At 46.4% G+C, this 26705-nt stretch overlaps 8 protein-coding genes across 8 annotated transcripts; 4 read left to right on the top strand and 4 right to left on the bottom strand.

The window, feature by feature from the left end:
• Positions 1–1194: 1194 nt before the first annotated feature.
• Positions 1195–3008, top strand: ONS95_001431 (uncharacterized protein). Its single transcript, XM_058494628.1, has 4 exons — positions 1195–1643; positions 1692–1741; positions 1790–2163; positions 2213–3008. Exons 1-4 carry the CDS (start codon positions 1514–1516, stop codon positions 2553–2555), a joined length of 897 nt encoding a protein of 298 aa, XP_058354935.1. The 5' UTR covers positions 1195–1513; the 3' UTR covers positions 2556–3008.
• A 1777-nt stretch (positions 3009–4785) lies between these two features.
• Positions 4786–7869, top strand: ONS95_001430 (uncharacterized protein). Its single transcript, XM_058494627.1, has 2 exons — positions 4786–5927; positions 5974–7869. The coding sequence occupies exons 1-2, from the start codon at positions 5712–5714 to the stop codon at positions 7696–7698; spliced, it is 1941 nt and encodes a 646-aa protein (XP_058354934.1). The 5' UTR covers positions 4786–5711; the 3' UTR covers positions 7699–7869.
• A 1236-nt stretch (positions 7870–9105) lies between these two features.
• On the top strand, positions 9106–12250 carry ONS95_001429 (uncharacterized protein). The gene is made up of 6 exons (XM_058494626.1): positions 9106–9694; positions 9767–10112; positions 10174–10619; positions 10685–11453; positions 11507–11992; positions 12047–12250. The coding sequence occupies exons 2-6, from the start codon at positions 9923–9925 to the stop codon at positions 12067–12069; spliced, it is 1914 nt and encodes a 637-aa protein (XP_058354933.1). The 5' UTR covers positions 9106–9694; positions 9767–9922; the 3' UTR covers positions 12070–12250.
• ONS95_001427 (uncharacterized protein) lies at positions 12251–21833 on the top strand. The gene is made up of 5 exons (XM_058494624.1): positions 12251–15812; positions 15865–16543; positions 16599–16687; positions 16773–19647; positions 19697–21833. Exons 1-5 carry the CDS (start codon positions 15456–15458, stop codon positions 20446–20448), a joined length of 4752 nt encoding a protein of 1583 aa, XP_058354931.1. The 5' UTR covers positions 12251–15455; the 3' UTR covers positions 20449–21833.
• Positions 13221–14653, bottom strand: ONS95_001428 (uncharacterized protein; the record flags this gene model as incomplete). Its single annotated transcript, XM_058494625.1, has 2 exons — positions 13545–14653; positions 13221–13495 (listed from the first exon to the last, which is right to left on the bottom strand). Exons 1-2 carry the CDS (start codon positions 14488–14490, stop codon positions 13221–13223), a joined length of 1221 nt encoding a protein of 406 aa, XP_058354932.1. The 5' UTR covers positions 14491–14653.
• Positions 20699–21983, bottom strand: ONS95_001426 (uncharacterized protein). The gene has a single exon (XM_058494623.1). It carries the CDS (start codon positions 21738–21740, stop codon positions 20988–20990), a length of 753 nt encoding a protein of 250 aa, XP_058354930.1. The 5' UTR covers positions 21741–21983; the 3' UTR covers positions 20699–20987.
• A 1677-nt stretch (positions 21984–23660) lies between these two features.
• On the bottom strand, positions 23661–25389 carry ONS95_001425 (uncharacterized protein). Its single transcript, XM_058494622.1, has 3 exons — positions 25124–25389; positions 23833–25068; positions 23661–23717 (listed from the first exon to the last, which is right to left on the bottom strand). The coding sequence occupies exons 1-2, from the start codon at positions 25145–25147 to the stop codon at positions 24160–24162; spliced, it is 933 nt and encodes a 310-aa protein (XP_058354929.1). The 5' UTR covers positions 25148–25389; the 3' UTR covers positions 23661–23717; positions 23833–24159.
• A 358-nt stretch (positions 25390–25747) lies between these two features.
• Positions 25748–26285, bottom strand: ONS95_001424 (uncharacterized protein; the record flags this gene model as incomplete). The annotated part of the gene is made up of 2 exons (XM_058494621.1): positions 25748–26048; positions 26104–26285. The coding sequence occupies 2 exons, from the start codon at positions 26283–26285 to the stop codon at positions 25748–25750; spliced, it is 483 nt and encodes a 160-aa protein (XP_058354928.1).
• Between the last annotated feature and the right edge of the window lie 420 nt (positions 26286–26705).

The following is a 26705-nucleotide window of genomic DNA, read 5'->3' as shown; positions in this document are numbered from 1 at the left end:
AGTTCAGCTCAATAGAATGAACTTGCATAGCTTCCTCCACTTACTTCTATCACCCAACGCTTTACATCCTTTGCAGACGAGACCCTCCATTTGCCTTTACTGATTTCATAGCTTTTTGTCGTTACTACCTGTCGTTTCCACGTAGACTAAAATCGTTCTCGGAATCAACATCCACACTTCCACGTTCCCTCGGACCAGGACGTCGAACAACAACCCGAAAAGGGAACACTTCGATATCGGGCATTTGTTATGGGAATGACGGTTCTTGCAGCAGCAAAGTTATAGCGGGTGATCAGCGAGCAGATTTTAAAAACATCCTAGGTATGCTTTCTCTGGATCCCTCTTTTTATGATATCGAGACATCGTGAATGTAGGCTTTTACCTGCCTAGATGGTCATGAGCTGAGAAGGAAGCATTGCTCCTGCTCATGCCTCCCTACTATCCAAGCATTTCACTCGAAGAGAACCAGGGAGCTGTTTCTCTGCAAACTTGTAATCTTTTGTGCAAATCACGCTTCCATGGCTTCGAAGTTGGTATCTAGGGCATCATTTACCAGGATTATCCGCTTGCCCAAAGGCCGTATAAAATGCTTCCATTAGTATTCTCAACTTGCACCAAATCTCATATGCAGGCGTAGATCAAATGTAAAAAATGATGAAAAAAATTTCCGGTACAACGGTGTCATGGTATCTCCCAATTAGCTGCCTCGGGATTCCTATTTGTGGATCAATATCTCGGAGGAACGATTGGGACGCGGGTTCCATATCTCCTCTAAATTGCAGTAAGACATGTATGCATAATTTTGTATTCAACTATCCTCGGAGAGAGATTGGGGTGGACGATATCCGAAACTCAATACACATGTCAAGCACGCAAATTACAAAATCAAGCAATATATTTCCATTTCCGGCCCAGTACAAGGAGTATCTTCATTATTGTAGACGTAGCTGAATGTCGAACTTAAATTTTGTCTCGTAAACCTTTACATGGTGAGTTGGAATTTTCGTAGCGTGGAATGAAGAAATGTTCGTATCCCACACATGTTTGTTTACTTTGAGTTCCTCGCTTAACCTTGAGGGGAATGTTTGAAAGCACTCCACGTGTTCTGCGGTCAGGATTATTCGGTCTGGAAAAAAAATGGCTATTAAATCAATTCCTTAGAGTTGTTTAAGTTTCCCATGCGTGCATGGAAGGTTTTTGAACCGCCCGTACTGAGTGGTTGATGGCACTGGTCACGTGGTAACTCAGACCATTCCCCTTGTCAGCGTCCGGCATGGCACAACAATCAGTCGGCTCAAATACATACACGTGACGTGGCGTGCAAAGGGGTTTTTCTCTTGATGACCAAGTGTTGCTTTCAGCCCAAGCTGTTGCCCGACCAGAATCTTGTTCTGGTATTCACATCACTCCTCTTTTAACAATATCGACATTCGCTATCTACCTCATTGGAAGCCATTGCACTTCCTCGAGGCTATCAAACTAAACTTCACCCATATCAGATCAATCCAAAGTCATGATTCATTTCTTCGCCATGATTTCCAACATGCTCACCATCTCTACCGTACTCGCTCGTGGACTGGCAGCCGAAACCGAGATGTGTGGTCGGTACGACAAGCTGATAGGAAAATCATTGCCATATACATGTACATGTCTTTTGGCCTAATCTCCCAATGCTGTTCTAATTATTCTAGTTGCTTCGAACCAATGGGGGGATGATGGTTCAGGTTCACAATGTATCAAGGCATGTTCACTGGCTACTCCTTGAAGTGCAAATGCTAAGATGTTCAAGATCGCCAATGACGAGACCACTTTCAGCGCAACTTGGATCTGGAGTAATAACTCCCATTTAGTACACTCGTTTCCCAACATCAAATTGGACTCAAATTTGCTCCCATTGCAACTTTCCAGCCTCTCTTCCCTGAAAATCAAAGCCTCGTGGGCAATGGCTCCAGCTTCCAGCTCCAAATCTCTGGAGGCCATCGATGCTGCAGCAAACGTTATGATCGATCTATTTCTGGATTCCAACCCAGTTTCAGCAAACAGCACGACCTTGCCGAAGTATGAGATCATGATCTGGTTAGCGGACTTTGGCGGCAAGAAGCCTATTGGATTCAGCTCATCCATCAAAAATCCACCCCGGTACAAACTGAGAAACAATACATTGTACGCATTCCTCGTATTCCTGATTTCCATCGCTAACTTTATTCCGCAGCACCCTCTACTCCGGAAATAACAGTAACGGCCAATATGTTTACGGCTGGCTAGCTTCAACCAACATTACCGACTTCGACGAGGACATCTCACCACTGCTTCACTATCTCTGGCGGCACAAGTTGATTGACGACTCCAACTATCTCGGCATTGTCCAATTTGGGAGTGAGGCTTTTCATGCAAAGGCCGAAGTTGTCTTTTCTGCCCAGGACTACAAACTTAGTATTGCGGGCGGAACACCCTCCCCAGAACCATCTGGAGATGTATCGGCCGCATCGCTGTGTACCCCAGATATCTCTCTCGGTATTATTGGTGCGGTTGTCCCACTACTAGCAGTCATCTAGGATACGTAGTCGTCCGATGTTCGCAAGGGAGGTGGATCCATTGTCAATTTGGATGACGTTTCGTTCTGGATACTTTCACTTTTCATGGGTTTGCAAAGAGGCTTTGGTTTGGCTGCAAACAAAACTCTGTATTTGAAATTGCTATGATTCTAATGTACTGGTTGGGGAGACAGTTTGTTCAAGTCACTAGTTTCAATAATACTCTTCCCCCCCCTAAACAAACGTTAAACCTCATGAAAACTGGACCTCGTGTGGTTAGTCAGCTAGGGTGTTAATCCAATGATTTTGCTGATTCTTAGCCTGAAGCAGGGCTTCAAGTGTATCTCGAACCTTCTACAGCCACCCTTGTGTTTACAATTGACCAGAATCTGGCTCGTGCTTTAAGCCTGTCTAGGGGAATTAACCAGTCAAGAAAGGCCTACCAGGACTTCAGCCCATAAAAATCCACGTTTAACGTTTGTTTAGAGGGGGGGGGGGGGGGGGGGGGGGGGGGGGAGAGTATCATGACGGCCTTGTTAAAATATACTTTCGGCCGTTCTACCGGCGTGAACAGATGTGACCGTTGCGAGGGACCAGTCGGATCTCCTCCAGTCTCGATCGTGATCCGCTTTTTAGGATGTGCAGATTCGACTTCAATGACGGATCAGGTACTGTTAGACGACAGCGCATGTCTCATGCTGATAACGTCCCCTGAGTTCTCTCCTCGATTCTCGGGCTAGTTTATCACATCCATAAGCTGTGGATACGTCATGTGTAGTGCCCAATCTCCTGGCTTGGTATGTGACCGGGATTAGGTCAATCTGGCAGTTGCGCATCTCTCGGAGGGGTTGATGTTCTGAATGAGACTTCTATGCCCGAGCACAGGGAGGTAAGGACGTGCTTTGGAAAGCTTAGGCAACAAACTCTACGATAATGTGGATCATAAGTTAAATGAATTCGAACCATGTCATAGCTCAACCTTCTCTGATTCATACTTCGCACAATCCCTAGGCTTTTGCTACTTCTCGGCATATTGTGTATCTTGAATTTTCTATTTATGGTCGCTACACCCTGCACTTACTTACACGCTGTTTGTTCAGGCACTTGTTGAGATTCTTCTTGCCGTAAGGAATAAGCACACACTTGATCATCTAATGGCTCAGTGGTTTGCGTATGAATGCTAATCCCAAAGCAGATATTTCTCACTAGGATCATGTCATATACAAAGTTTACCCTCTAGGCGTTGTCTCATGCGGCCTCATGCGCCCATAAATTCTTCAGCCGCGATAATATGAGACTTTGCGGGTAATTATACACCCCCCCGCCCCCCCCCCCCCCCTCTGTGGGTCCTCTAAGCCTTTTCAAGATGAGTACTCGCGAACCTCAAAGATGTTCAATTCAACTCGAATTTATCAAGTAAGGGCGCTATGCCTGAGCCCTAGAGCTTGCAGAGGGCTGTGAAGGAGTGAGTCCCTTGCGCGGTAGACACAAATCTCACAAAAAGATAGCTAGAGTTTTGGATACCGAGCGCAGCGAATATTTACAAACAGGTTAATTTTTGGTGTTATTCAAATGGAAGAAGGATAATCCGCTAGCAGAGGGCTTGAGGATATAAGTGGTTGAAGTTGCCCCATAGGGGGGGGGGGGCGTATCGTTTTTGGGGGGGTGTATCAGTACCCAACTTTGCGTCGAATACACCGTTGCCAAGTCTTGACATGCTGTTGGGCTAGGGTCGGGATTCGAGGCTTATCCGCTCTGCACGGGCTCTGAATAAATAGATCGACCATGAGGACCATCTGTTTTCGGAATTTATGGTGCACGGCTTTGCGCACTAACTCCCCGGTGGCGTCTACATGACCCTGGAAAGCAAATTCTTTCAGGGGTTTGGACGTTACGAACTAGGGGACAGAAGTCCGTGTCCACAGGGCATTTTCCTCACTAAACATTTAGCGAATAACTCAAAGTTATCATATACTCTGTTAACTAAACTAAATACCTACTAATCTAATACTATAAATACTTAGGATTTGAATATTAAAATAGAAAGAGGGGTCATATTTATTATAAGATTTGGATTTAATAGCATTTAAATAAGTTCAAATTTTCTTATAGGGCATATTTGTTAGGAAAATGCCCTGAACGCACAGACTTCTGTCCCCTAGTTCGTTACGCTAACGGATAATGTTTCAGTGACAACTATTAAGCGAAATTCTGGTGAGAATTGTTTCCATCTCTATCACATTCCGTTGCTCGTATCTGTGTATCCCTGTTCGTCGTGGCGTCTTCATCTTTTGTATCTGGTCCCCAATGCTACCCCCTTCGTCCAGTGGACTGTTGATCAACGAACATCCACTATTTGACCAGGGTCACTGTCGAACCAAATAACCAAAGCTGCTTGGTCGTGGCGACGTTCCACTATACTTTCAACCCAATGATTCAAAGGAGGAGCAATCTTCCGCATCGATTCAGCTGCTTTGAGCCAGACGAGGCGATTCAATTGGAGAGACATAGACTACACCCTAAAAGAACTACCAACATCATGGAAATTTTCTACATTCACGATACTGAGGCATCCGCTTTCGTAGCTGTTCATAGATGCGAAAGATCTTGATCCAACATGTGATTTCTCGCGAACGAGACTGCCCCTGCGATCCTTCTGCGATCCTTCTGCGATCCTTCTGCGATCCGATCACTTCAAAGCTGAGGACAACATTGTCCACTGGTCAATGTCTCTCAATCAGAGACTCTCAAGTGGATTGATGCCATTTTTGTGTACCCTTGTCCGAAAACCTCGGGAAGGCATGCATACTTCTGTTTGCAGTTGGGAGTGGATCAATATCTGCCCAGCCCACGAATGGTCTCTATGTTCTCGAACCTAGGATAAGGAGCGAAGACGAGATACATCCATCTTCAGAACCTAAATGGCACTTGTATCCAAGTGGGCCATGGGTCCACAGATTTTTTTTGGTAGAGTTCGAGACCAAGAGAGAATGTGCCATTTGAGGTGGCTGGAATTGAGTCCAGCTTCACTCTTATGAAAACTTCTATCACCAAGGACATTGGCTTCACTATTGGTGTTTTATGTTCAGTTTTCTTCATAGCTGTTGATCGGCAATTTGAAATTAGTACCACATATTTGGCTACTCAGTTGTTATTCAATTGTTTCTCAAGTCAGTCATGGCGGATCATAGTGATGCTCGTAGACTCGAGGTCAGCCATACGCATGAAAGCAATGCACCGTCAACTGTTGGCATCGAGTCTAGCAACCCTTTCGCCGACAATGAAGCTCTATCGACATCTGAAAGCTCGTCTCGTCACTCGGAATCGATCCCGATGACACCACTGCCTACTGTAGCGTCGACTACCCGAACGCAACAACTTGAAGATACAGTTGTGAGTGCTCCTGGAGACTATAAACGACTTGAGCTTACGTTTTTAGTTTCCGGTTTCTCTTCCGAGAGAGGAGCTTTGGGAAAAGATTGAAATGCCTCAGCAGACCCCCGAAAATTCCACTGCGCAAGACAAAACGAAAACCGAAACAAATGCTCCTACTGTTGATCCCGCGCCGAAAGGATTCTGGTCTCGCCAATATGAAGTATTCCGCGCGACTTACGCCCCCCTTGAGGATCCTACTCTCATTCTTCCATCTGGAACTACAGATGAAGAGAAGTACGGGTACTTGAAGACCAACAGATTTGGTTTGTATCTTGTAGGGGTCTTCTCGTTCTTGACTTTGTCTGCGGGAATGTGGCTATTTGTTGTCACATCTGTATACTTTTACTGGTTCGGACTCTTCGTCGCCCTTCTCGAAGTCTACCTCATGATCTCGTACACAATCACCCTGGTCGGAAAGGATTACGACATCGAGAGCCACAACAGAATTCTGACAGAGTACCCAATCACTGATGAAACCGCCCCTACCATCGACATCTACTTGCCTTGCTGCAAGGAGCCAATGGAAATCTTGGCGAACACCTATATCTATGTCAAGCAGTTACAATGGCCAGCCGAAAAAATCAAAGTTTACGTCCTGGATGATGGCGCTATGGACGCAGTCAAGCAGCTCGCAGAAAGTTATGGCTTCGAATATATTGTGCGGGAAGATAGGCCAAGACTCAAGAAGGCCGGCAATCTTCGATGGGCTTTCACTCGCACGTTTGGAGATTTCTTCGTGATCTTCGACGCCGACTTCTGTCCACGATCTGATTTCCTGCTCGAGACTGTTCCACAACATCTTGCTGACCCCAAGAGTGCAATCGTTCAAACTCCTCAATTCTTCCGCGTCACAGAAAATCAGACCTGGATCGAGCAAGGCGCAGGTGCAATCCAGGAGCTTTTTTACCGAGTTGTCGAAGTAAACCGCAATCGCTGGGGTGCATCCATCTGCGTTGGCAGTAACGCTGTCTATCGACGCGAGGCACTTGTTGAAGTTGGTGGAACGGCCGAGATCGGCTTTTCAGAAGACGTTCATACCGGGTTCTATGCCGTCGACCGAGGCTGGAAAGTCAAATACGTCCCTCTCTGTCTCGCATGTGGAGTTTGTCCTGACACGCCACACGCCTTCTTTTCGCAACAAATGCGATGGTGCATGGGCTCTACGACTCTTCTTACAAACCCGGATTTCTGGAAGTCAAACCTCAACATTGTTCAAAAACTCTGTTATATGTCAGGCATGATGTACTACTCCGCCATATCCATCAGTATCTTCATCAATCCTATGCCCGGTATCCTTCTCCTCTGGGTCCGTCCAGAATTCTTCAAGTACTACAATCTTGCCTTCGCCGCGCCATCCGTCATCTACTCGCTTATCGCATTCCGTTTCTGGGCTAAAGCAAAATACGGACTCAATGTGCAATTTATTATGGTGATTCAGTCATACGCATATCTCACTGCGATCAAAGATCGCATCTTTGGAAGAGCTTTGGCATGGGTCCCTTCGGGAGACAATGCGTCGCATCGCAACAACAAGTATCGCAATATGCGTATCTTAGCTTGGTGTTGGATATTCACTTACATTGGCGCTTTGATCGGTGCGCTGATCTATCGGTGCTTAACTGACAAAAGCTTCGAGCTGTATAATGCTGTTCCATTGATCGTTTTGGATTCAATGAATCTATTCTTCGCCCACAGATTCTTGTTGTGTGTTGAGAAGAAGCGTAGTTAGGCTAGATTAAAAGAGCTGGCTTCCAAGGGACGACAGAAGATGCTTGATGCTAGAAAAGGAGGGGATTTCTGATATTTTTTTTGATTGCATAGCTTGGTGTTACCTTTTGAATTTAGAACAATAGAACATAGACAAATAGCATACATAAAATCTTACACTTGATCATCCCTGATTATGAAAATACATTACACATGTGATCAATAGTATCAAATGGCAACTCTGAGCTCCCAACGATCCTTCCCCACTTCCAAACCGCTCTCAAATCCCACAAATCTTGTCCTCATTTCTCCGGAGCTTGTTCCGAAGGAAGAAAGACAAAAAGATCTATGCTCCTCCCCGCATGCGGGTGGCCTCTCGCCGCCCCCTGCGTCACTCATCAAGGTGGTCTACAACATCGCTACTGAATCGTTATTTCCATCTGTGTGAGACCTCTGCCTGTCTCAGTGAGTCAGAAAGTCGCCGTAAGAAAACTCCGGTGTAAGACATCTCGGGAGTCGAAGACATGTTCTCGACTGCCGTGCCCCATTCAAGTTCCTCGTACGATGTTTCGTCGGCCGCAGCGGATTCTCAAAGGTTCAAGAGGTCTCTGATTCGTGTCCGTTCTCCACGAACGACTCTTGTTTAACTTTAAACTCGCTTACTTTGCATTCCTGTAAGCACTGTACGTGGCTCTCTATCTTTCAAAGAGGATTTATACACAGACGGCGCCCCCCCCCCCCCCCCACGCCCCCCCTTTGCAACCAGTAGGGGAGTACTATCACTATCTCCCCCCACGGCTTGAATGTAAAATTTGAACTTTTGCGGGTCGGAGGCCTGACTGTTAAGTGCTAAGTGGCCGGAAGCCCTAGATAGAGCTAGAATACGAGGCAGAATTAGGTCTGTTGTAAAAGGTAAGGGTAGCTATAAAAGGTTCGAGAGGACTACAAGGGCTCAAAGCAGCGATTTCTGTTAGATAGATACTCTAGAAAGCTACCTATACTGACTCCAGTTTTCTACACATTAAACATTCAAGCCGGGGGGATAGTAATGCTACTTACGGGGCACATAGAGTACTTACGCCTGTACAACTCTCAAGTATATTTCCAAAGGTTACGAACAGTTAGGGTTAGTTAGTGTTAGTTAGGATTAGTAGGTTAGTTAGGGTTAGAGCGTAGGTATAGCACGGGGTCCCCTCTGGGGGTTTGCTAACCGGAACGTGGGAGATATGTGATTTTATTACTGTTCCAGCTATTGTGCCTTCGCAATTGCTAGAGATTCTGAAGTTTTTGGTTCGTCTGACCAGGGAAGGGGGGGGCGTGTGGGGGGGCGGTCGTCTGTGTATAAATCCTCCTTTCAAGGCGGAGTAATGTCCGTTTGAGGTTGTTGACGCCGAGCTCTGTATCGCCCAGCTCGCATGCTGGGGGTGATGGCAACAATTAGCGGCGAGCTCGGCAACGAGGCTCTGTTTGCTTTGATCTCGCTTAGACGAATATTCATTTCACTCTTTCTGAAATGTTTACTGGGGTTCAAACCTCGGACCGATATTCATCAGGGACGTTGAGGGGAATGAAATACAATGTACAGCTCGATATCCTTTGTTGCAAAATGATCCTGGAGAAATTTCGAACCTTGCGCGGATGAGCGTCAACAGAAACTGAGGAAGTAAGACATGCTCCAATTTTCTATTGTATCCTCGTCTGGCCTCTCCACTGAAGTCATACAAAGCTTAAAGCTCAGACCTTGTCGGTTAGCTATCATGTGGATCTTCTCAAATACGCTCCACAGTTCTGCGCAGTTAAGACTCTGAGCCAGCCAGATTGAGAGACTTGGCTGCTTTCAGCACATACTGGAGAAGTCATGAACCTATCGACATTGCTTGATGCTTGACTCCTGAGAGGCTCAGCTGTTTGCAGCACTTGCTCGGGTGAGGCAGTGGGATCCGAGATAGTTTAAGTGTACTAGGGTGTTGTGAATTTGAGAAATGGTACCATCTTGAAAAGTTTGGCCATCGTTTTAGGTAAGAGAGTGCCATCGTATGGATTATTCGAATCCAAAGATAAGAGAGAGGCGGGGGCTAAGAAGTCTGAAGGGTCTGTGCTATCATGGTATCTCGCATAATGATAAAGCGGATCACTGTGCTATTGAAAAGATCGTATAAAGCTATACATCCTGCCTCGTCAAGTCATATCAAGTCGATCATCTCAAAGCACTTCCATCATCTTATTTTAAACAATTCTCTTCAACCATGCCTTCAACTATGGTATCAGTGTGGAGTGATAGTTCTGACTTTGACAACACAACTCTGTCCACTAGTCCATCTTCGCCTCTCAGTCCATTTACTTCAGAATATTTCAAGTTTACTCCTGAAGCTATTACACAGGATTTCTCTTCGACCAAGGCCAAGAACATCTGTTGTGTTGGTGCTGGTTATGTCGGTAAGTAACTTACACTTCTTCATATTCTTGAACCCGGAGCAGATAACTTACAAGAACACAGGAGGACCCACAGCGGCAGTCATTGCTTTCCAGAATCCTCACATCACAGTCACTGTAGTTGACAAAGACATCAACCGTATCAGAAAATGGAACTCACAACATCCTCCCATCCATGAACCTGGCCTCAACGAAATCGTTCGAGTAGCTCGAGACGGTACAAATGCTACGAAAATCAACATCGACGATGCTTCCACTGCCGAGCTTCCTGCTCGCTTACCCAATCTATTCTTCTCAACCGATGTTGCAAAGTGTGTCTCCGAGGCTGACATCGTTTTGTTGAGCGTCAACACCCCCACGAAGGTTTCGGGAATTGGAGCTGGAGCTGCGACCAACATGGTTGCGTTGGAAGGCGCGACGAGAGACATCGCTCTGGCTGCGAAGCCGGGTGCTATTATCGTCGAAAAGAGTACTGTGCCTTGTCGTACTGCTCAGATTGTTCGCGACACTGTAAGTCGTATAGACCAGCCTGAGGAAGACCTCAAGCTTGCAGCTGGAGACTGACAACTATCTAGCTCAACGTTCACCGACCAGGCGTGCCCTTTGAAATCCTTTCAAACCCTGAGTTCTTAGCAGAAGGCACCGCTATCAAGGATCTCCTCAACCCAGACCGTATCCTCATCGGAAGCTCCCGCACAAAGTCTGGTCTTGCAGCAGCTGCAGCCCTCAAAGAAGTATACTCAGCTTGGGTTGACCCCTCCAAGATCGTCACCGTCAATCTTTGGTCATCAGAACTCTCAAAGCTCGTCGCAAACGCCATGCTCGCACAACGTATCAGCAGTATCAACACCGTCAGCGCAATTTGCGAAAAGACTGGTGCAGATGTTGATGAGATCGCCAAAGCTATCGGTCTCGATCCTCGTGTTGGATCAAAGTTCTTGAAAGCTGGTCTTGGATTCGGTGGCTCATGCTTCAAGAAAGATATATTGTCTCTCGTATATCTTGCTCAGACTCTCCACCTCGACGAAGTAGCTGAGTACTGGATGCAAGTCATCTCCATCAACGAGTTCCAACGCAACAGATTTGTCAGACGTGTAGTGTCCAACTTGAATGGTACGCTTATTGGCAAGAAAATCAGTATCCTCGGCTGGGCTTTCAAGAAGGACACAAGCGATACTCGAGAGTCACCTGCTGTGGAAGTAGTCAGATCGTTGTTGGCCGATAACCCAGCAGAAATTGCGATCTTTGACCCCAAATGCAACCCAGAAGACGTTAAGGACGAGATTAATCGTTTGTTCGGGAACATGGGTGTGAAGCTTCTCAAGCCGGAAGGACCAATCGAAGGTACCATCACTTTCTCTCATCAATTAATTGCATCTACTAACACAAAATCATAGTTTACAAAGACTCATACGAAGCTTGCGCCGACTCAAATGCCGTCCTCATCCTCACAGAATGGGATCAATTCCGTTATCCTTCTCTTGAAAAGAAAATGTCAATTTTCACAAAGCGCCCATCGGAATGCATCTCCAAGAAGCGAAACAATTCTGCTCTCATCGAGCTCGACATTCTTCACATGATGTCCACCAGACGACAGTCAAACACCGTCTCACCGACAGATCCTGAACCAACGCTTGATACTGACCCTGTCAACCGCTACCTGCCTGAACCTGCTTGCGCAGAAGGCTGCAGAGACTGCGAGCGTGGAAGCGCCGAAGAGGTCATCGCGAATGAGAGTCTGGAGTGGGCACGAATCGCATATCAAATGAAGGGTCCAAAGTGGGTGTTTGATGGAAGGGGATTGGTTGATGCTGGTGAGATGGAGAAGTTGGGGTTCAGAGTTGAGGTCATTGGGCGGGCAGGAAGTAGGAGTCAACTACATGGTGAGTTCTTAACTGAGTATGTGTCGGAACCAAATGAATGCTAATATCTCGTAGGGTTCGATAGTGACAGATGTTAGACAAGAGTGCGATGTACCAGGATGGGGGAGTAAAAAGGATTTTGCGGGTTAAGAAATTCGGCGTTTATTTGGGGAGTTAGAGGTTGTAGGAGATGATAGAGTCACTACGCTCCTTTCATTCATTTCATTTTCATCTGTAGAACCAAAGAATACAAATTATATCCAAAACATTCAGAAACGTTCCAGCATGAACCCAAGAAATTAGGTCACGGCGAAATTTTAACGACCATCTTGAACTTCTGACCATTATCTCTCATCCTGAATTAGAATATCACTACTGGAAGTATATATAACATTTTACTTCATAATATTGTGCTGATAAAGACGAGATGTCATGCGTAAGCCAATACAAGCCCCCGAGCTTCATATGTATACAAGCATTCTCAGCGCCATCCTTTCCCACGAGGTCATTCTGCAAGGGAATCAACCATTCGCCACTCTATCTCAAGATAAAATCTCATGAGTCCATCAATAGTTTCTCCATAAACTATCAGTTTACTCCTCCAGGCACTTTGTTTATGCCCCTCGGGCTAAGCGAGCAATCCCACATGGTCCCCCGCGGTCGGCTAGTTCGCCACAAAAAGCATAGCGAACCAAGACACAAGCTCAACCTAGCCATGTGGTTAACCGAGACATTAACAGATAAAGCTATGAAGATGTGTGTATGAGATGGTGATCGAGGCCTACTAGGCAGGGAGATTAGTCAAGGCTGCAAATGCCCTGACGAAAATACGGACGAAGGATGACTCTTGATATGCGCACGTGCATGACCCCCTCTGTTGAATCATTGGTGACGGTGGGGGTCATGACGGATGATAAAGGGTATTGAATTGAGAAGATTGGGAAAGGTTTGAGGAAGCTCATTTAGATCTATAATAACGAGGTTACCTCTGAGGTATTGATCGAAGAGATGCAGGACTTGCAAATGAACTTTCAGTCTTTCTTTCCGATGCTGTGATTGCGGATTTGACGGTTCGGAAATCGGCGATGAAAGTGAAGATGGGACAATGGACAAGGCAAGTAGTTCTTCGTCGAGTATCGAACCAATCTCTATTGGCTGCTGCCACAGCAGGATGGTTTAATCCCCATCTATCTTACAACCCAAAACGCCAGCAATGCATATTTCGAAACGCCAGCCGTCCAATACATCATTATACAACCGCCTTCTGCATACCAGTAGTCTCATCCGTCAATATCGTGACACCCTTCCTCTTCTTGATCACATTCTCAATGAACGCTTCTCCCGCCTTGTACGAACTACGGACCAGTGGTCCACTGGCACAGTAGAGGAAGCCCAGATCGAGAGCACGCTGGCGCCACAGCTCGAATGTCTCGGGTGTGATGTATTCTTCGACTTTCATGTGGCGCTTGGTTGGACGCATGTATTGGCCGAATGTTACGACGTCTACATTGACTTTCCGAAGTTCTGGGAAAATGTCAGTTGAGAAGTGGGGAACGTCAACAGAGCAGCTTACCTTTCAATGTCGCCCACAGTTGTTCCTCAGTCTCGCCAAGTCCAAGCATAATGCTCGTCTTGGTTATCAGGGTCGGAACAGTCTTCTTGGCAGCTTCTAAAACCAGCAAACTCTGTCTGAATTTCGCCCTTCTATCTCTAACAAATGGAGTCAACTCTTCCACCGTCTCCATATTATGAGCGTAAACATCTAGTCCACTCCTCGCGACCATGGCCACCATATCCAGATCTCCCGCATAATCTCCCGTCAATGCCTCAACTAGCATATCCGGCTTCTTCTGCTTGATCTTCATGATCGTCTCTGTGAAATGTCTCGCTCCACCGTCCACGAGATCATCACGATCCACGGACGTCAGCACCACATATCCAAGTCCCCACCTCGAAAGTGCCTCTGCAGTATGTTCCGGCTCGTGAGGATCCAGCGGCGGAGGTGCCTTCGAAGTTTTGACACTGCAAAATCGACATCCTCGTGTGCATGTGTCTCCCATCAACATAATCGTCGCGGTAGCAGCGCTCTTGTCGCCTCCTCCCCAACAGTCCGAAATATTGGGACACCGTGCTTCCTCGCAAACTGTATGCAGATTTAACCCTCTCAGATCTTTCTTGATCTTCTTGTAATTTGAATTATCCGGTATGGGCGTCTTCAACCATTCCGGGAGTCGAGTAATCTGCTTTTTCTTCCCTGGTGGTCCTACCATCGCAGTCCGCAATTCGAGGGCATCTTCGTTGGACAGGATCTCGTCTTCTGCACCCATGAACTCGTTGAATGACGGTACGCTATTCAGTTTGTCTTTGAAGTATGTTGGGCGTCGTTTAGTAGGGGGCTCGAGAGAGGGAGCTTCGGTGGCAAAGCCTCGCGATGTAATTGAAGCTGGAAATAATGCGCGAGACGCCTGGCGCAGTGGAGGTGCATTCAAGCACCTGAATCTGATCACTGTCGCTGCCATTATGAATATCCTTCACCTGGTCGTCAACGTCGTCGTGGAATTCGAACTGTGGTGGATGTTCGCCGGGTTCAACAATTTCTCGATGCTTTGCTTGGAAATATGAGCACCCGATTCGCTCGGCCCATTGTTGCCGAGAAGGCGCAGTCACGTGGTCCCAGAGCGAGCGTTCACATTTTCCTCATCCTCTCCTTTCTCGGCAACAATGTTTACTTCCTTGCCTAAAGTCAGACGAGCCTACCCCGCTGAATCTTGTTGTTTGACAGATATCATCTTCATGAGAAGTGTCTGAACCACAATGGATCTGTTCGTCCCTTATCTCGTGTTCCGTAATCGTTTAAACCTTGTCAAATTTGCTCACATTCTGCGCTGCAATCTGTCAATAAATGCGCTTCGCGAATGACTCTTTGCGGCACAGCAACACTGATCTATTCATGTTATTCGAATTTTCCTGAGCACTTGGTTGTGTCGGCATAGCGGGTCCCAGTTCTCCGTGCTTACTAGGTCGCCTTGCCACAATCTCTACCGATGCCTTCAGCTGTTCACCGCGATTCCTCTAGGTGCCCAAGTCGCATATTTGGTCAAGGAACGCTCAGCCATATCATTACCAGCGCAGGTTCATCGTATTACCCGACCCATAGAAGCCCCCTACCATGATAATTAGTGCCGGCGTGTAAGACTCACACCGGATTGCAAATATCAAAAGTGGATCGGGTGGTCCTTTTTCCACCTTCCTATTTCGCCAAGGCTTATTTTCACATCCACCCGCTTGTCAAGGTGTATCCATTGGTCTCTTGCTTCTTCAAAACCAACGACATAAGATCCTTCTCTCATCTACTATATCTTCGGGCTTCATTGAGTCCTTCTCGTCTTTTCCACGTATGGATGCGAGATCTTAACAGCCAAATATATGATAACGGCGAGACAAAATCCACTGTTGGACAATCGACGTCAATATCTATTTCACGATGAGCTGGACTCTTGATCTATTGACAACGGAATATGTCTTGGCATCTCTTGTCCTCCTATGCTCAATATCCTCTATCTGGTCCCTCATCACCGGTCGTTGGCGAGCCGTCAAAAGTCCCAACCAGGCCGAGACCCTTTACGAGGATGAAGATGGAGCGGCGACGACAGAATCGATGAAGCAATTTTCCAACAAATCTCAATTTATTATCATATATACTATCATCGTTATTGGATTTGCGCTTTCAATTGCAGATTTTATCTGCCTCATTGTTCTGTCGCGGACGGCTCATGGCTCATTTGCCGACATCCCTGCAGAGAACAACGCTCATGGAATCGTACTTTTGATTCCTTCATGGGTAAGAACATCTTAATCCCCGCTATTAGGGATTTCACACTGATTTCTTCCAGTTTCTGTTGCTTCTGCAGCTTATCAGCATTTCAAGGATCGTCGAGCCTGTTACGAGGTTTAAAGCCATCGCAGCACGGCTGATAACTTGCGTCCTCATCGCTGCACTTACTCTTGTCACTCTTCCGGGTGATGAGTTCCGCGTCATTACAATTCTGACCATCGGCCAATTGGGCGCCGTTACAGTGCTGGCCTCCACGATATTTTCTGTGAAAAGACGACCTGATCTTTACCGTCCAGACGGCAAACTCGTTGATCGTCAACGAAATGTTAGCTTGTGGGGCAGGTACAGCTTCTTCTGGGGAAACCCGGTGCTCGCAGCTGCAGGCAAGGAGGAATTTAATAACTCCGATATGCCTGCAATGGATCATGTCGTGCGATCAGAAAAGGCTACTGCGAGATTCAGAAATATCGTGATTAAAGAAGACAGTCTCCCGTTGTGGGTTCAGATATTCTGGGCATTTAGCTGGGAACTCATCGTACAATGGCTGGGTATTCTCTTCTCCAATTTTTTCGATGTTGCGCCAGCCTTCGCGACTTTGCAATTGCTGAAGTACCTTGAGACTCGGCAAGACGGAGATGCTCTTGAGCCCGGTGCTTGGAAATACGTTGCTGGAATTGTTGCAGCCACCATAAGTTCGAACATCGTCGACTCAAGACTCATGTGGTGGGTATTGACAGGTAAGCAGGTCTGTATGAGAAAAATTTTGAGCGCATCTAAGTGATCATACAACAGACATTCACATCCCTCTCCGTTCACTCCTGACGGGCCTGGTGTACGGAAAAATGCTCAAAGTGGAGGACTCGAGCACGCCTCCAGATGAGGTAAGTGCTTTTGGATTCGTTTACAAGCGAAACATTGGTTCAATCTCGTCTCAGATCGGACCAAACTGCTGATGTTTCGTTATAGAAGTCGTCCGAAGATGAGGAAGCAAAAATTGACAACGCCAAGACTACAGACAAGGTTCAATCTGCTTCCCAACAAGACGTCCTGAACATGTTTGCGGTCGACTGTACCCAAGTCGCTCTTTTCGGTATGATGAACACTGCCTATGTCAACTTTGCTGGCAAGGCGATTGTGACCGTCGCCTTTTTATGGGTTCTCATCGGTTGGCAAAGTCTTTGTGCTGGGCTGTTGGGAATTATTTGCCTTTTCCCAATCAACAAAGCTCTCGCCGCCAAATACGGGAAGAAGCAAAAAGCATTGATGGGAATCCGAGATACGAGAACAGCAGTCACCACTGAAGCGCTCCAAGGTATTCGACAGATCAAATTCTCCGCGATCGAAACTCAGTGGGCCGAGAAGCTTGACTCCATCAGAGAGGAAGAGCTTTCGACTCTATGGAAGTCTAGACTGTACAGTATCTTTATGTCTATTGCCTCGAATTTCACTCCGGTGGTATTGACAGCATTGTCGCTTGCTACTTATTCTTGGATCAACGGGAACCTCCTACCATCTGTCGCCTTCACATCGATCAGCTTGTTCATTCAGCTCGAAGGCCTTGTGTCAAACATTCCATATCTGCTTGTCTCCGCTATTAATGCGAAAATCAGTAGCGACAGAATTGAGAAATTCCTTCGCTTGCCTGAAAAGCCTGAAAATACATTCCCAGGAGATTCAATATCATTCCACAACGCATCTGTTAGCTTTCCTCGCGGATCCGCAGACTCGAATGCAGACACCTTTACACTACGAGAGCTAAATCTCGAGTTCCCTAATGATGCACTGAGCGTGATCTCAGGCCCAACTGGATCAGGAAAATCACTACTTCTTGCTTCAATTCTGGGCGAGGTCCATCTTGAATCGGGCTACATTAGAGTTCCTAAATCTATCAACGAGAGATTCGATTCCAAGGCCACCGCGGCAGACTGGATCATCCCGTCTGCGATATCGTTTGTCTCTCAGACACCATGGATCGAGAACGCCACCATCAAAGACAACATTCTCTTCGGCTTGCCATTCGATCCAATCCGATACGGAAAGGTCATCGATGCCTGTGCACTGACGCAGGATCTCGCAATTTTCGAGGATGGTGACCAGACCGAAGTAGGAGCCCAAGGTATCAGTCTTTCAGGTGGGCAGAAGTGGCGCTTGACGCTTGCGAGAGCCTTTTACTCAAGAGCCGGCATAATGATCATGGATGACGTCTTCAGTGCTCTTGATGCCCATGTGGGCAAACACATTTATGAAAATGCAGTGATGGGCGAACTGGCTGAGGGCAGAACAAGAATTTTGGCCACCCATCACGTTTCGCTTTGTTTGCCGCGAGCCAAATATGCTGTTCGTCTTTCGGCTCGAGGTGTGCTTGAACATGCAGGATTACTCGAAGACCTTCGACAGACTGGAGAATTGAACGAGATCCTCGAGGCCGATGATGTTAAAGACACAACCGAGATCGAGGAAGATGAAGTTCTGCGTATAGTGAAGACCAATGGCTCGACTGCCATCCCATCTCAAGACGCTGCAATTGCAGCAAAAGCTCCACCTAAAAAGCTTCATGAGGAGGAGAAACAAGAGACTGGCCGTGTCAAGACTGCTGTCTACATCGGATACCTTGGTGCATCAGGAGGCTGGCTACTTTGGTCAACCATTATTGTACTCTTCATTGCGACACAAGGGTTCACATTGGGCCGCACCTACTGGGTTCGTACCTGGGCGAATGAATATGCAAAGACTGAGGAGTCTGGAAACTCCCGAGCGACATCCTTCACAGCGTTCCACTACGGAAGCAATCTTCAAACACATTTTTCCGGACGCATCGGAAACCACATCAGCCCTGTCAACTCTACCATGTCTACGAGTTCCATCCTACCCATCGATGTCCACAACAGAAATCTTTGGTTTTACCTCGGCATATACTGCTTCATATCGACCATTTCGGTCTTCTTCTCAGTTGGCAGTCTCTACGCAGTATATGCAGGATCTATTCGCGCCTCTCGAAAGATCTTCAAGGATATTCTTGACAGTGTGTTGCGTGCGCCTTTACGCTGGCTCGACACAGTACCAATGGGCAGAATCCTCAACAGATTTACTGGAGATTTCACCAACCTCGACTCAACCCTGGCCGAGAATTTCTTCCACTTTGCCGGCGCAGTCGCTGATACCATTGGAATCATGGTTGCCGCTATCTTTGTTTCTCCATTCATCCTGATTTGCGCTACGGCTCTCTTGCTGGTGTGCATGTACTTCGGGAAGAGTTACCTGGCAGCAGCACGAACTGTCAAACGTCTTGAGTCGACGAACAAGTCACCAGTCATTTCACATTTCGCGGCATCGCTGAGCGGTCTATCAACCATCAGAGCTTTTGCCAAATCGTCTGAATTCAGCGATCGGATGTTCACCCTGATCGATGACTATGCAGCCTGCACGTGGTTCAACAGTCTTTTCCGAAACTGGCTCAGACTTCGTATCGCTATCACAGCTTCACTCTTCGCGGGCACTGTTGCGACTTTCGTCATCACGAAACGTGGGATTGATGCCAGTCTTGCTGGTTTCGCACTTTCCTTCGCTTTGAGCTTTGGGTATCGAATCGGATGGGCTATCAACATCTCGACTCAGCTGGAACTTGACATGAATGCGACTGAACGTATCTTTGAGTATAGAGATTTGACGATCGAGGACCAGGGTGGGGAGGAGGTACGTGCCACATGGCCTGAAGTTGGGAAGGTCGAAGTGAAGGATCTTGAGCTTGGATATGCCGATGACCTTCCTGCTATCTTGAAGGGGTTGACCTTCACCGCCGAAGGGAACCAACGTATCGGTGTCATTGGCAGGACTGGAGCAGGTAAGCGTATCCATCACTCTCTGTTGGGGTAATCCGCTAACGTGCCAAGGCAAGTCGACTCTCTCCCTGGCGCTCTTCCGGTTCCTCAGTGCCCGCTCGGGAAGCATCACCATCGACGGAGTCGACATCTCCAAAATCAAGCTCCACGACCTGCGCACACGCCTGGCAATCATCCCCCAAGACCCCGTCCTCTTCTCCGGCACCATCCGGTCCAACCTTGATCCCTTCAATGAATTCAGCGACTACCAACTACGCGAAGCACTCATGCGCGTGCATCTCATCCCGTCCACAACACACACGCCTATTCCAGAAGATCCCGAATCCTCAACAGCAACATCGACCACAGCCATCGATCCGTCCCAACCAAGCGAAAACAAGAACCCCTTCCTCTCTCTCTTATCCCCCATCGCCTCCTCAGGAAGCAACCTCTCCCACGGACAAAAACAACTCCTCTGCCTCGCGCGCGCCATCCTCTCTCGTCCTAAGGTGCTCCTTCTGGATGAAGCTACCTCCGCCGTAGACATGGCGACCGATTTACTCATCCAACGCTCCATCCGTGAAGAGTTTGCGAATACCACATTACTTGTGATTGCCCATCGGTTGAGCACCGTGGCGGACTTTGATAAGATTCTTGTTATAGGTGAAGGGAAGACGAGGGAGTTTGGGTCGCCGAGGGAGTTGCTTGAGAAGAGTGGGGGAGGAGAGGATAGTGAAGAGGGCACGTTTAGGAGTATGGTTGAGTCGAGTGGGGAGAGGGAGGAGTTGGAGAGGATGATTTTGGGGGGTGCAGGGAGGGTTTGAGATGTGTTGTATTTCTTGGGTATGATTTGAGGGTTGTTTTCAAAAGAATTTGTGTTGTAGATATAGAAAAGAAATGTGAAGGGGTAGTATAGTATCCTGTTATCAGATTTGTTGTAGAAAATACGTTCCTTTAGAGTTGAATCTATCGTCTCTTAATTTAGCTAGGTCACATATGTATTCAAGTTTTCACTCGACGATTGTAAGTAAGCACAGAGATCTCAGATTGATCAAACTGATAATTATATTCGGATTGATACTATATATAAAGCTTGATAGAAGAGATATGAATAAAGCTAATTCAGAATAATAATAACTCGAAATAATAAGACTTCTGCGTAATTAAAATCGAAACCTAGATTTTGTTTTCTTTTTCTTTTTTTTCTCGCAAACCAGAACCGTCGTTAAATCCAGAATCCAAATGGCCGTGTCGATTTATTTCATGCTCTATTCAACCCCGCGTATCTCATAATACGCTGATGACTTCGGTGTTTTCCAATATAGTTCACAGTCCCCTCCAGCTTCACGTGCTCATCAACAGCTTAGGTAATAATCCAATCCTGAACATTCTCTGCCTCAGCGGCAATACGATTGAGGTCATTAATAATCAGGACACGCAACTCTCGCGGGATATTAGGCGGGAGCTTTCTCCCACCCACCGCAAACCGATCAACACAGAACCTAACAAACGCCTCCCTCCTCGCCGACCCGACTGCAAGCGATTTCCACATCCTCGTGATCTGCAATCCGCCCTGTAGCCGTCGGATCCTCTGAGCATGAGCATCCAGCTCACGCCAATACACCTGATGGACTTTCTGGGCCGGAGCTGCCATCGCCAGCCTAGATGCACGCTGTCGTTGCTTGGCAGCTACTTGTTCGTGCAGTTGGGGAAGATTCCACTGTCTGGCTGTTAATTGGAGGGTGGCGGTAAACGTGGGAGAGGGTGTACGAGTAACCTCGGGCGGGACCCGCAATTGATGGGTTTGCAGCCAACAGATGACGGTCGCGAATACGGCGGGCTCGATAAGGAGGGGCATTTTGGTTGGTTGGCCGTGAGGGGTATTCCGGAGTGCCGTTGCGAAGACGGGGCAGAACTTCATGATGCGGGCTGGGATGGTGAAGATCTTGGTCAGCGAGGATGTAGGGGAGGTGCAGTTGACGTGGACAATGTCTCGAGCTGTGTTGTTGCCAGCTCGCGTAGTAGCTACCCGAGCTTTGGCATTGCGATGTGCTTGAGTTACTCGTCTGGTTTGATAGACCTTGCGTCTAGATGTAGTAGTTGGATGAATAGCCATGATAAAGGTCAAGCTAATATATTACCACAGAGGGCGTAGTTCTTGCTATAATATGTCGACTGGTGAAGTAACAAGGGCTAAGGACTGAGACAAGTAGTTGTTGCGCGAACGAGATATTGAGGAGAGAAGACAAGGATACGAATACTATTAGGATAGTAAGAAAAAGAAATTAATCTAAGAGGGGAGAGAGAGACCTTTATATTCTATTGCCAAGACACTAGTCTAAAATAGAGTTCCTATAAGAAAACATAAGCGCTTAGTATTGAAACTTAATTTTAATTTAAAAGAATTATAAAAAATTCAAAAAGTTACTTTTTACTACTTTCTATTACTTTTTGTTACTTTTTATTACTTTTTGTTACTTTTTATTACTTTTTATTACTTTTTATTACTTTTTGTTACTTTTTGTTACTTTTTATTATAGTTTATTATCTTTTCTTGATTTTATTACTTTTTATTATATTCTGTTACTTGTTATTTCTTTTATTAATTTTTGTTAATTTTATTAAATTTTGTTAAATTTTGTTAAATTTTGTTAATTCTTATTATTCTTCATTACTTTTTATTATAGTTTATTATAGTTTATTATAGTTTATTATAGTTTATTATAGTTTATTATAGTTTATTATAGTTTATTATAGTTTATTATAGTTTATTATAGTTTATTATAGTTTATTATAGTTTATTATAGTTTATTATAGTTTATTATAGTTTATTATAGTTTATTATAGTTTGTTATAGTTTGTTGTCTATTATTAATTTTATTACTTCTTATTATATTTTATTAATTTTTATTTCCTTTGTTAACTTTTATTAATCTTTTTAAAAAAAAATTAGTCAAATTTTGTTCAATTTGGTTACATTTAATTACTGTTTGTTACTTTTTATTACCTTTTATTGTGTCTTAAATAGTTAGAACCTACAAGAGTAATACGATTGTTTGGAATTAGGTATCTAAATTGTTACGTGTAAGCTAGGTAGGTAAGTAACTGTCAGACTGGAGGTGTGCATTGCCAAGCATAGTCATGTGACGTCATGACCTGGCCTCAGGACGTCAATTTCCCTAAGCTCTGCACTTCTACTCTAGTTGTGAGTAGAACAATTACTAACATACACTACGACTGTGTACACGGTATAATTTCCATACCACCGCTCGCAACCCTGCGCAGCGTTGCGCGATCATGTCAACCGTTTAGGCAAGTCAATGAACCCTCGTTCGCCGTTGCCAATGGTCGAAGACTCATTTCCCGACCACGACTGGTGGTCACGAAGCCCTAGACTTCTGGCGGGAAAGGGGCATGGTTGCAGAATCAGGTCAGAATGGTGGGCAAGCCCATGGACACAGTGTATGAAGCTGTATTGAATACACTCTAGCAGATATATCTACACTCCTACAACCGCTGATAACACGGACCGGGCTTCTGCCTCAACCCGCGATCCATTCGACCAAGTGAGCAGTTCCAACGCTGAGCCTCGGAACCTACAAATTTAATCCAACGGTACAACTGCCTCCACAGAACATTTTCCTTCAATCGATCGCAAAAAGGCCGCTAGGGAGCCAGATTGAGGGGGAATTGGTTTGAGACGTATGGCATATCTTCATCATAACAGGATACTGATATATCACGAAGGCCAGAATTTGCAGACAGCATCTGGTATAAGGCCCAAAACCCGCCAGAAAAATCGAGGTTTTAATGCTCTTCGACTCTGGGAAGGAAACGGAGTCTAGACCCTTCATCGAGTGATCGCATCTATTTACTTACGGGACAGGGTTTACGCCAATACTGAGCTCTACAGGATGAACAAACCGTTTTTAGTACCCGTCTTCAACAATCTGTGACTCGAAGTTCTATGTCGTAGTGGTGACATATCTGTGATAACTCCTCCTTCATGACAGGGCTCCAATGTTTGACCACCTCTTTCAGCACGAGTGTCTGTAGCACCGGCTTAATTTGAACCCCTCTAAGATTTCTCAACCTGTAAGTGATAGAAAATTTAGTTATTACCACCCCTGGCATGATTCAGAGGGAGCATAAGGCATGGCTCCCATCAGGCATTGAGAAAAGAAGCCACAAGCTGTTCTGTTACGTACCATCGTCCTACAGCAGAGGAGACCGCAGTGTCCTCGCATTCGGGATTCCATGGCCAGTCAAGCAATAGATCCTCCGTAATTGTCAGGCTTTCGAGGTTTCGGGATATCACATCGTCAATTGCGATTGCACCACGATCATCAACGTCGCCAGTCAAGAACGGCAACGGGACCTGGAGAGCTTTCATGTGATCAAGCTCCACAATGCGTCTCAGGGTGATCCCTTCAAAATCAAGGAAGTCATATTCCCAGGATTCTTCGAGAATAAACTTGCCCGTGATTATTAGATCGTCTAGCGTTTCGCGCACATGAACTAGACCGTCGCCAATATCATCGAGGCCTGACCCAGGGTGAACTTTCTTCTGGCCTGTCTAGATGGACTCCGGACCGGTAGTACCAGTTATAATGGAGTTTCTTGAGTGCTGGAGTCTTTGAGAGTAGGTGGCCGAGATGCTGCGGTTCAACAGCGGTTAAGTGGAGTATCGTTAGCAATGAAGAATCAGGCATCTGCTTGGGGAAGTCCTCCCAATCTATCGGCATAGATGAGACCAACGAGAACTCTTGGATTGCTGGCAGGTAGAACCATGGGAGTAGGTCCGTAGATGTGAGCGAATAAGCAGTACGGCCTTGCCTAGCATCAAAATTGAGACGTAGCACCTGCAAGTGCTCATAGGTGGGCAAATCATGACCAGTCTGTTTGAAAAGCGCGGCATAGAATAACCGTTGCAAGAGTGCAGTTTCGAACGTAAAGATTGGACCAAGAACCAAACTCGTGACATGGTGTAGCTGAGATAACATAAGTGTGGTCAGAGTATCCATTGCGCCTTGCAACATCAGGTCTTTCCATGAGAGTCTCTGCCACGAGGGCGCAAAACTCACCCGCGTCGGCTTCATGGCTTTCACTGCTTCGTCGTAGTCCAAGGTGGAGATATCGATTCTGGGAGGTATTGAATCTCGGTCTTCGTGATACGAAATGAAGGAATTGCCAAGTAATGAAACACTTCTCACGTGTGCAGCCAGCTCTGGTCTACGTAGAATTGTACGAATGAAAGCTGCAATAGGAGGTGGCCGGTCTTCCAGCCATGTCCATTCGATACTCGAGTATAGTATTGGTTCGCAAATTGCGCGTGACTCTTTGCTGACAAGAGAAAGCGGATGGAGCTCAGCCGGTGAGAGTAATTCTAGCACTGGAATCAACACATCGCCAAGCAAATCCCAGAGTGAGGCATTTGGAGACCCCTGCTTGTCATCGTGAGCATGTTGCGAGTGTCTATTAGGGTATGCCCACACTTACCCGGTGTAAAATCTGCGAGGACATGACTGTGAAGGTTTAACTGGTGTGGCGTAAGCTGGAGCAGTGGTGATGGATGGCTGTGTTACCTCAGCCGGCAAAGTACCTGCGCTGAAGAGCTCGTTCTCCTCGGGCCTGATCATACAATTTAGCATTTTCATGTATACCACAAGGAATAAGACAAACCTGAGAAGACCCCTTAAGAGTGGCTTCTGAATGGGCAATAAGCCGAAGCACTAGGAGCTAAGCGTATATATACCTGGAACGGCCTGAAGCGGCTGGGAAATTTTGTTGTGTCAGCTTTTTTTTCATGTTTTCTGTTACCTTTTCACAACCTGGTCAATTTTTCTTTATGAAACCAAACTGAGGCAGACAAAAACATTCCCCCAGATCGTTTCTCTTTCACAAGGTATGAAAGTAACTCTAAAGGTCTTTGTTCTGATAATCACGTGAGGTACACGTGAAGTCTCCAAACATCAATCAACTATTCGTATTCTTTCAACCGATATATATCTGCTCTAAGTTCTATAGCACGATCTTATATCAAGCTAACGCCTCCGATTCAATAAAGCAAATTTACATAGAATTCCACTCGCTAGCACATATCACTGAACGCCGTTCCACCGTCTAAACCGTGCCCTCGAGCGTCGACCTCGCCTTTCTCGCCGTAACTTCAATAGCAATCTTCATCTCATCATTCATTAACCCCGCCTCAATCATCGTCGCCGCCGGCCTAACATGTCCCCACACCGCCCTCAGAGTCGGCCAAATCTGACTGAACTCTTTCTTGTCTGGCAAGATGTACCTCACGCGGACGACATCCCGCAGCGTGGCTCCAGCCTGTTCAAGCGCGGCGGCGATGTTGATGAATGCTTGCTCGGTCTGCTCCACTACAGATGGTGCGATGAATCCGGTATCATAGTGAACCCTAGTATCACTGTAAGTACGGGTGGATCAAATACGAATGGATGAGAAACACGTACCCAGTGGTTCCAGATACCTCGATCCACGACCCAGTGACCACCGCGCGGCTGAACCCTATAACATCCTCAAACTCAGAATGCGATGTGATATTTTTTCTTCCGTTTTGTGCTTTGAGCTCTCCTATCGTTGGACGAGGAAGATGGTACGACTGACGGCGCTTGTCGATAAATGATTTCAACATCGCGAATTATTGGCGGGTCCTGAGATCGACTTCTGAAGAAATGTTGGTGGAAGCCGTCACGGTCTTTAATGATTTTCACAGGCTGCCCAGAAGTGCCAAGGTACGCATCGTTTTATGGTTGCTGAGAAGTCAGGATGAAACAAAGGCTGGAGCGATTTAGGGCTCTGGAGGTCCCAGAGCTCTTGGACGTGAGGGAGCGGGGGAAAGCCAACTATTCACCTACACTCCCTGCTAATAATGCGATCATAGTGCTGTATGATATTGGATTTGAGGCTCTGCGGAGATGCTACCATTTTAAAATGAGGCTCAAGGAAGATCGCCCAAACGGACAGGTAGCAGTTTGAAAAAGTATTGGGGCATCAGACTCTGGTCTCGCTCGCAGCCTGAAACTGTCAGAGAAACACCAAGGCTTTAAGCGAG

This window comes from Cadophora gregata (assembly GCF_030347475.1).
Source record: "Cadophora gregata isolate MNR1 chromosome Unknown scaffold_10, whole genome shotgun sequence".
Classification (NCBI taxonomy): domain Eukaryota; kingdom Fungi; phylum Ascomycota; class Leotiomycetes; order Helotiales; family Ploettnerulaceae; genus Cadophora; species Cadophora gregata.
Note: the sequence above shows the minus strand (reverse complement) of the source record. Positions and strands in the feature narration are given on the sequence as shown.

What these genes read in the sequence shown, in the direction of transcription:
- ONS95_001425 (XM_058494622.1), bottom strand. Translation starts at nt 25,147, where the DNA reads ATGTCCTCGCAGATTTTACACCGG. An exon ending in CCTCGCAGATTTTACACCGG is followed by an intron (nt 25,069 to 25,123) that starts GTAAGTGTGGGC and finishes GATGACAAGCAG; the next exon opens with GGGTCTCCAAATGCCTCACT.
- ONS95_001430 (XM_058494627.1), top strand. Translation starts at nt 5,712, where the DNA reads ATGGCGGATCATAGTGATGCTCGTAGACTCGAGGTCAGCCATACGCAT. An exon ending in AACAACTTGAAGATACAGTT is followed by an intron (nt 5,928 to 5,973) that starts GTGAGTGCTCCT and finishes TTACGTTTTTAG; the next exon opens with TTTCCGGTTTCTCTTCCGAG.
- ONS95_001431 (XM_058494628.1), top strand. Translation starts at nt 1,514, where the DNA reads ATGATTCATTTCTTCGCCATGATTTCCAACATGCTCACCATCTCTACC. An exon ending in CAGGTTCACAATGTATCAAG is followed by an intron (nt 1,742 to 1,789) that starts GCATGTTCACTG and finishes AAGATGTTCAAG; the next exon opens with ATCGCCAATGACGAGACCAC. An exon ending in AAACTGAGAAACAATACATT is followed by an intron (nt 2,164 to 2,212) that starts GTACGCATTCCT and finishes TTTATTCCGCAG; the next exon opens with CACCCTCTACTCCGGAAATA.
- ONS95_001429 (XM_058494626.1), top strand. Translation starts at nt 9,923, where the DNA reads ATGCCTTCAACTATGGTATCAGTGTGGAGTGATAGTTCTGACTTTGAC. An exon ending in CTCAGATTGTTCGCGACACT is followed by an intron (nt 10,620 to 10,684) that starts GTAAGTCGTATA and finishes ACAACTATCTAG; the next exon opens with CTCAACGTTCACCGACCAGG. An exon ending in GCCGGAAGGACCAATCGAAG is followed by an intron (nt 11,454 to 11,506) that starts GTACCATCACTT and finishes ACAAAATCATAG; the next exon opens with TTTACAAAGACTCATACGAA.
- ONS95_001426 (XM_058494623.1), bottom strand. Translation starts at nt 21,740, where the DNA reads ATGGCTATTCATCCAACTACTACATCTAGACGCAAGGTCTATCAAACC.
- ONS95_001427 (XM_058494624.1), top strand. Translation starts at nt 15,456, where the DNA reads ATGAGCTGGACTCTTGATCTATTGACAACGGAATATGTCTTGGCATCT. An exon ending in TACTTTTGATTCCTTCATGG is followed by an intron (nt 15,813 to 15,864) that starts GTAAGAACATCT and finishes GATTTCTTCCAG; the next exon opens with TTTCTGTTGCTTCTGCAGCT. An exon ending in CATGTGGTGGGTATTGACAG is followed by an intron (nt 16,544 to 16,598) that starts GTAAGCAGGTCT and finishes ATCATACAACAG; the next exon opens with ACATTCACATCCCTCTCCGT.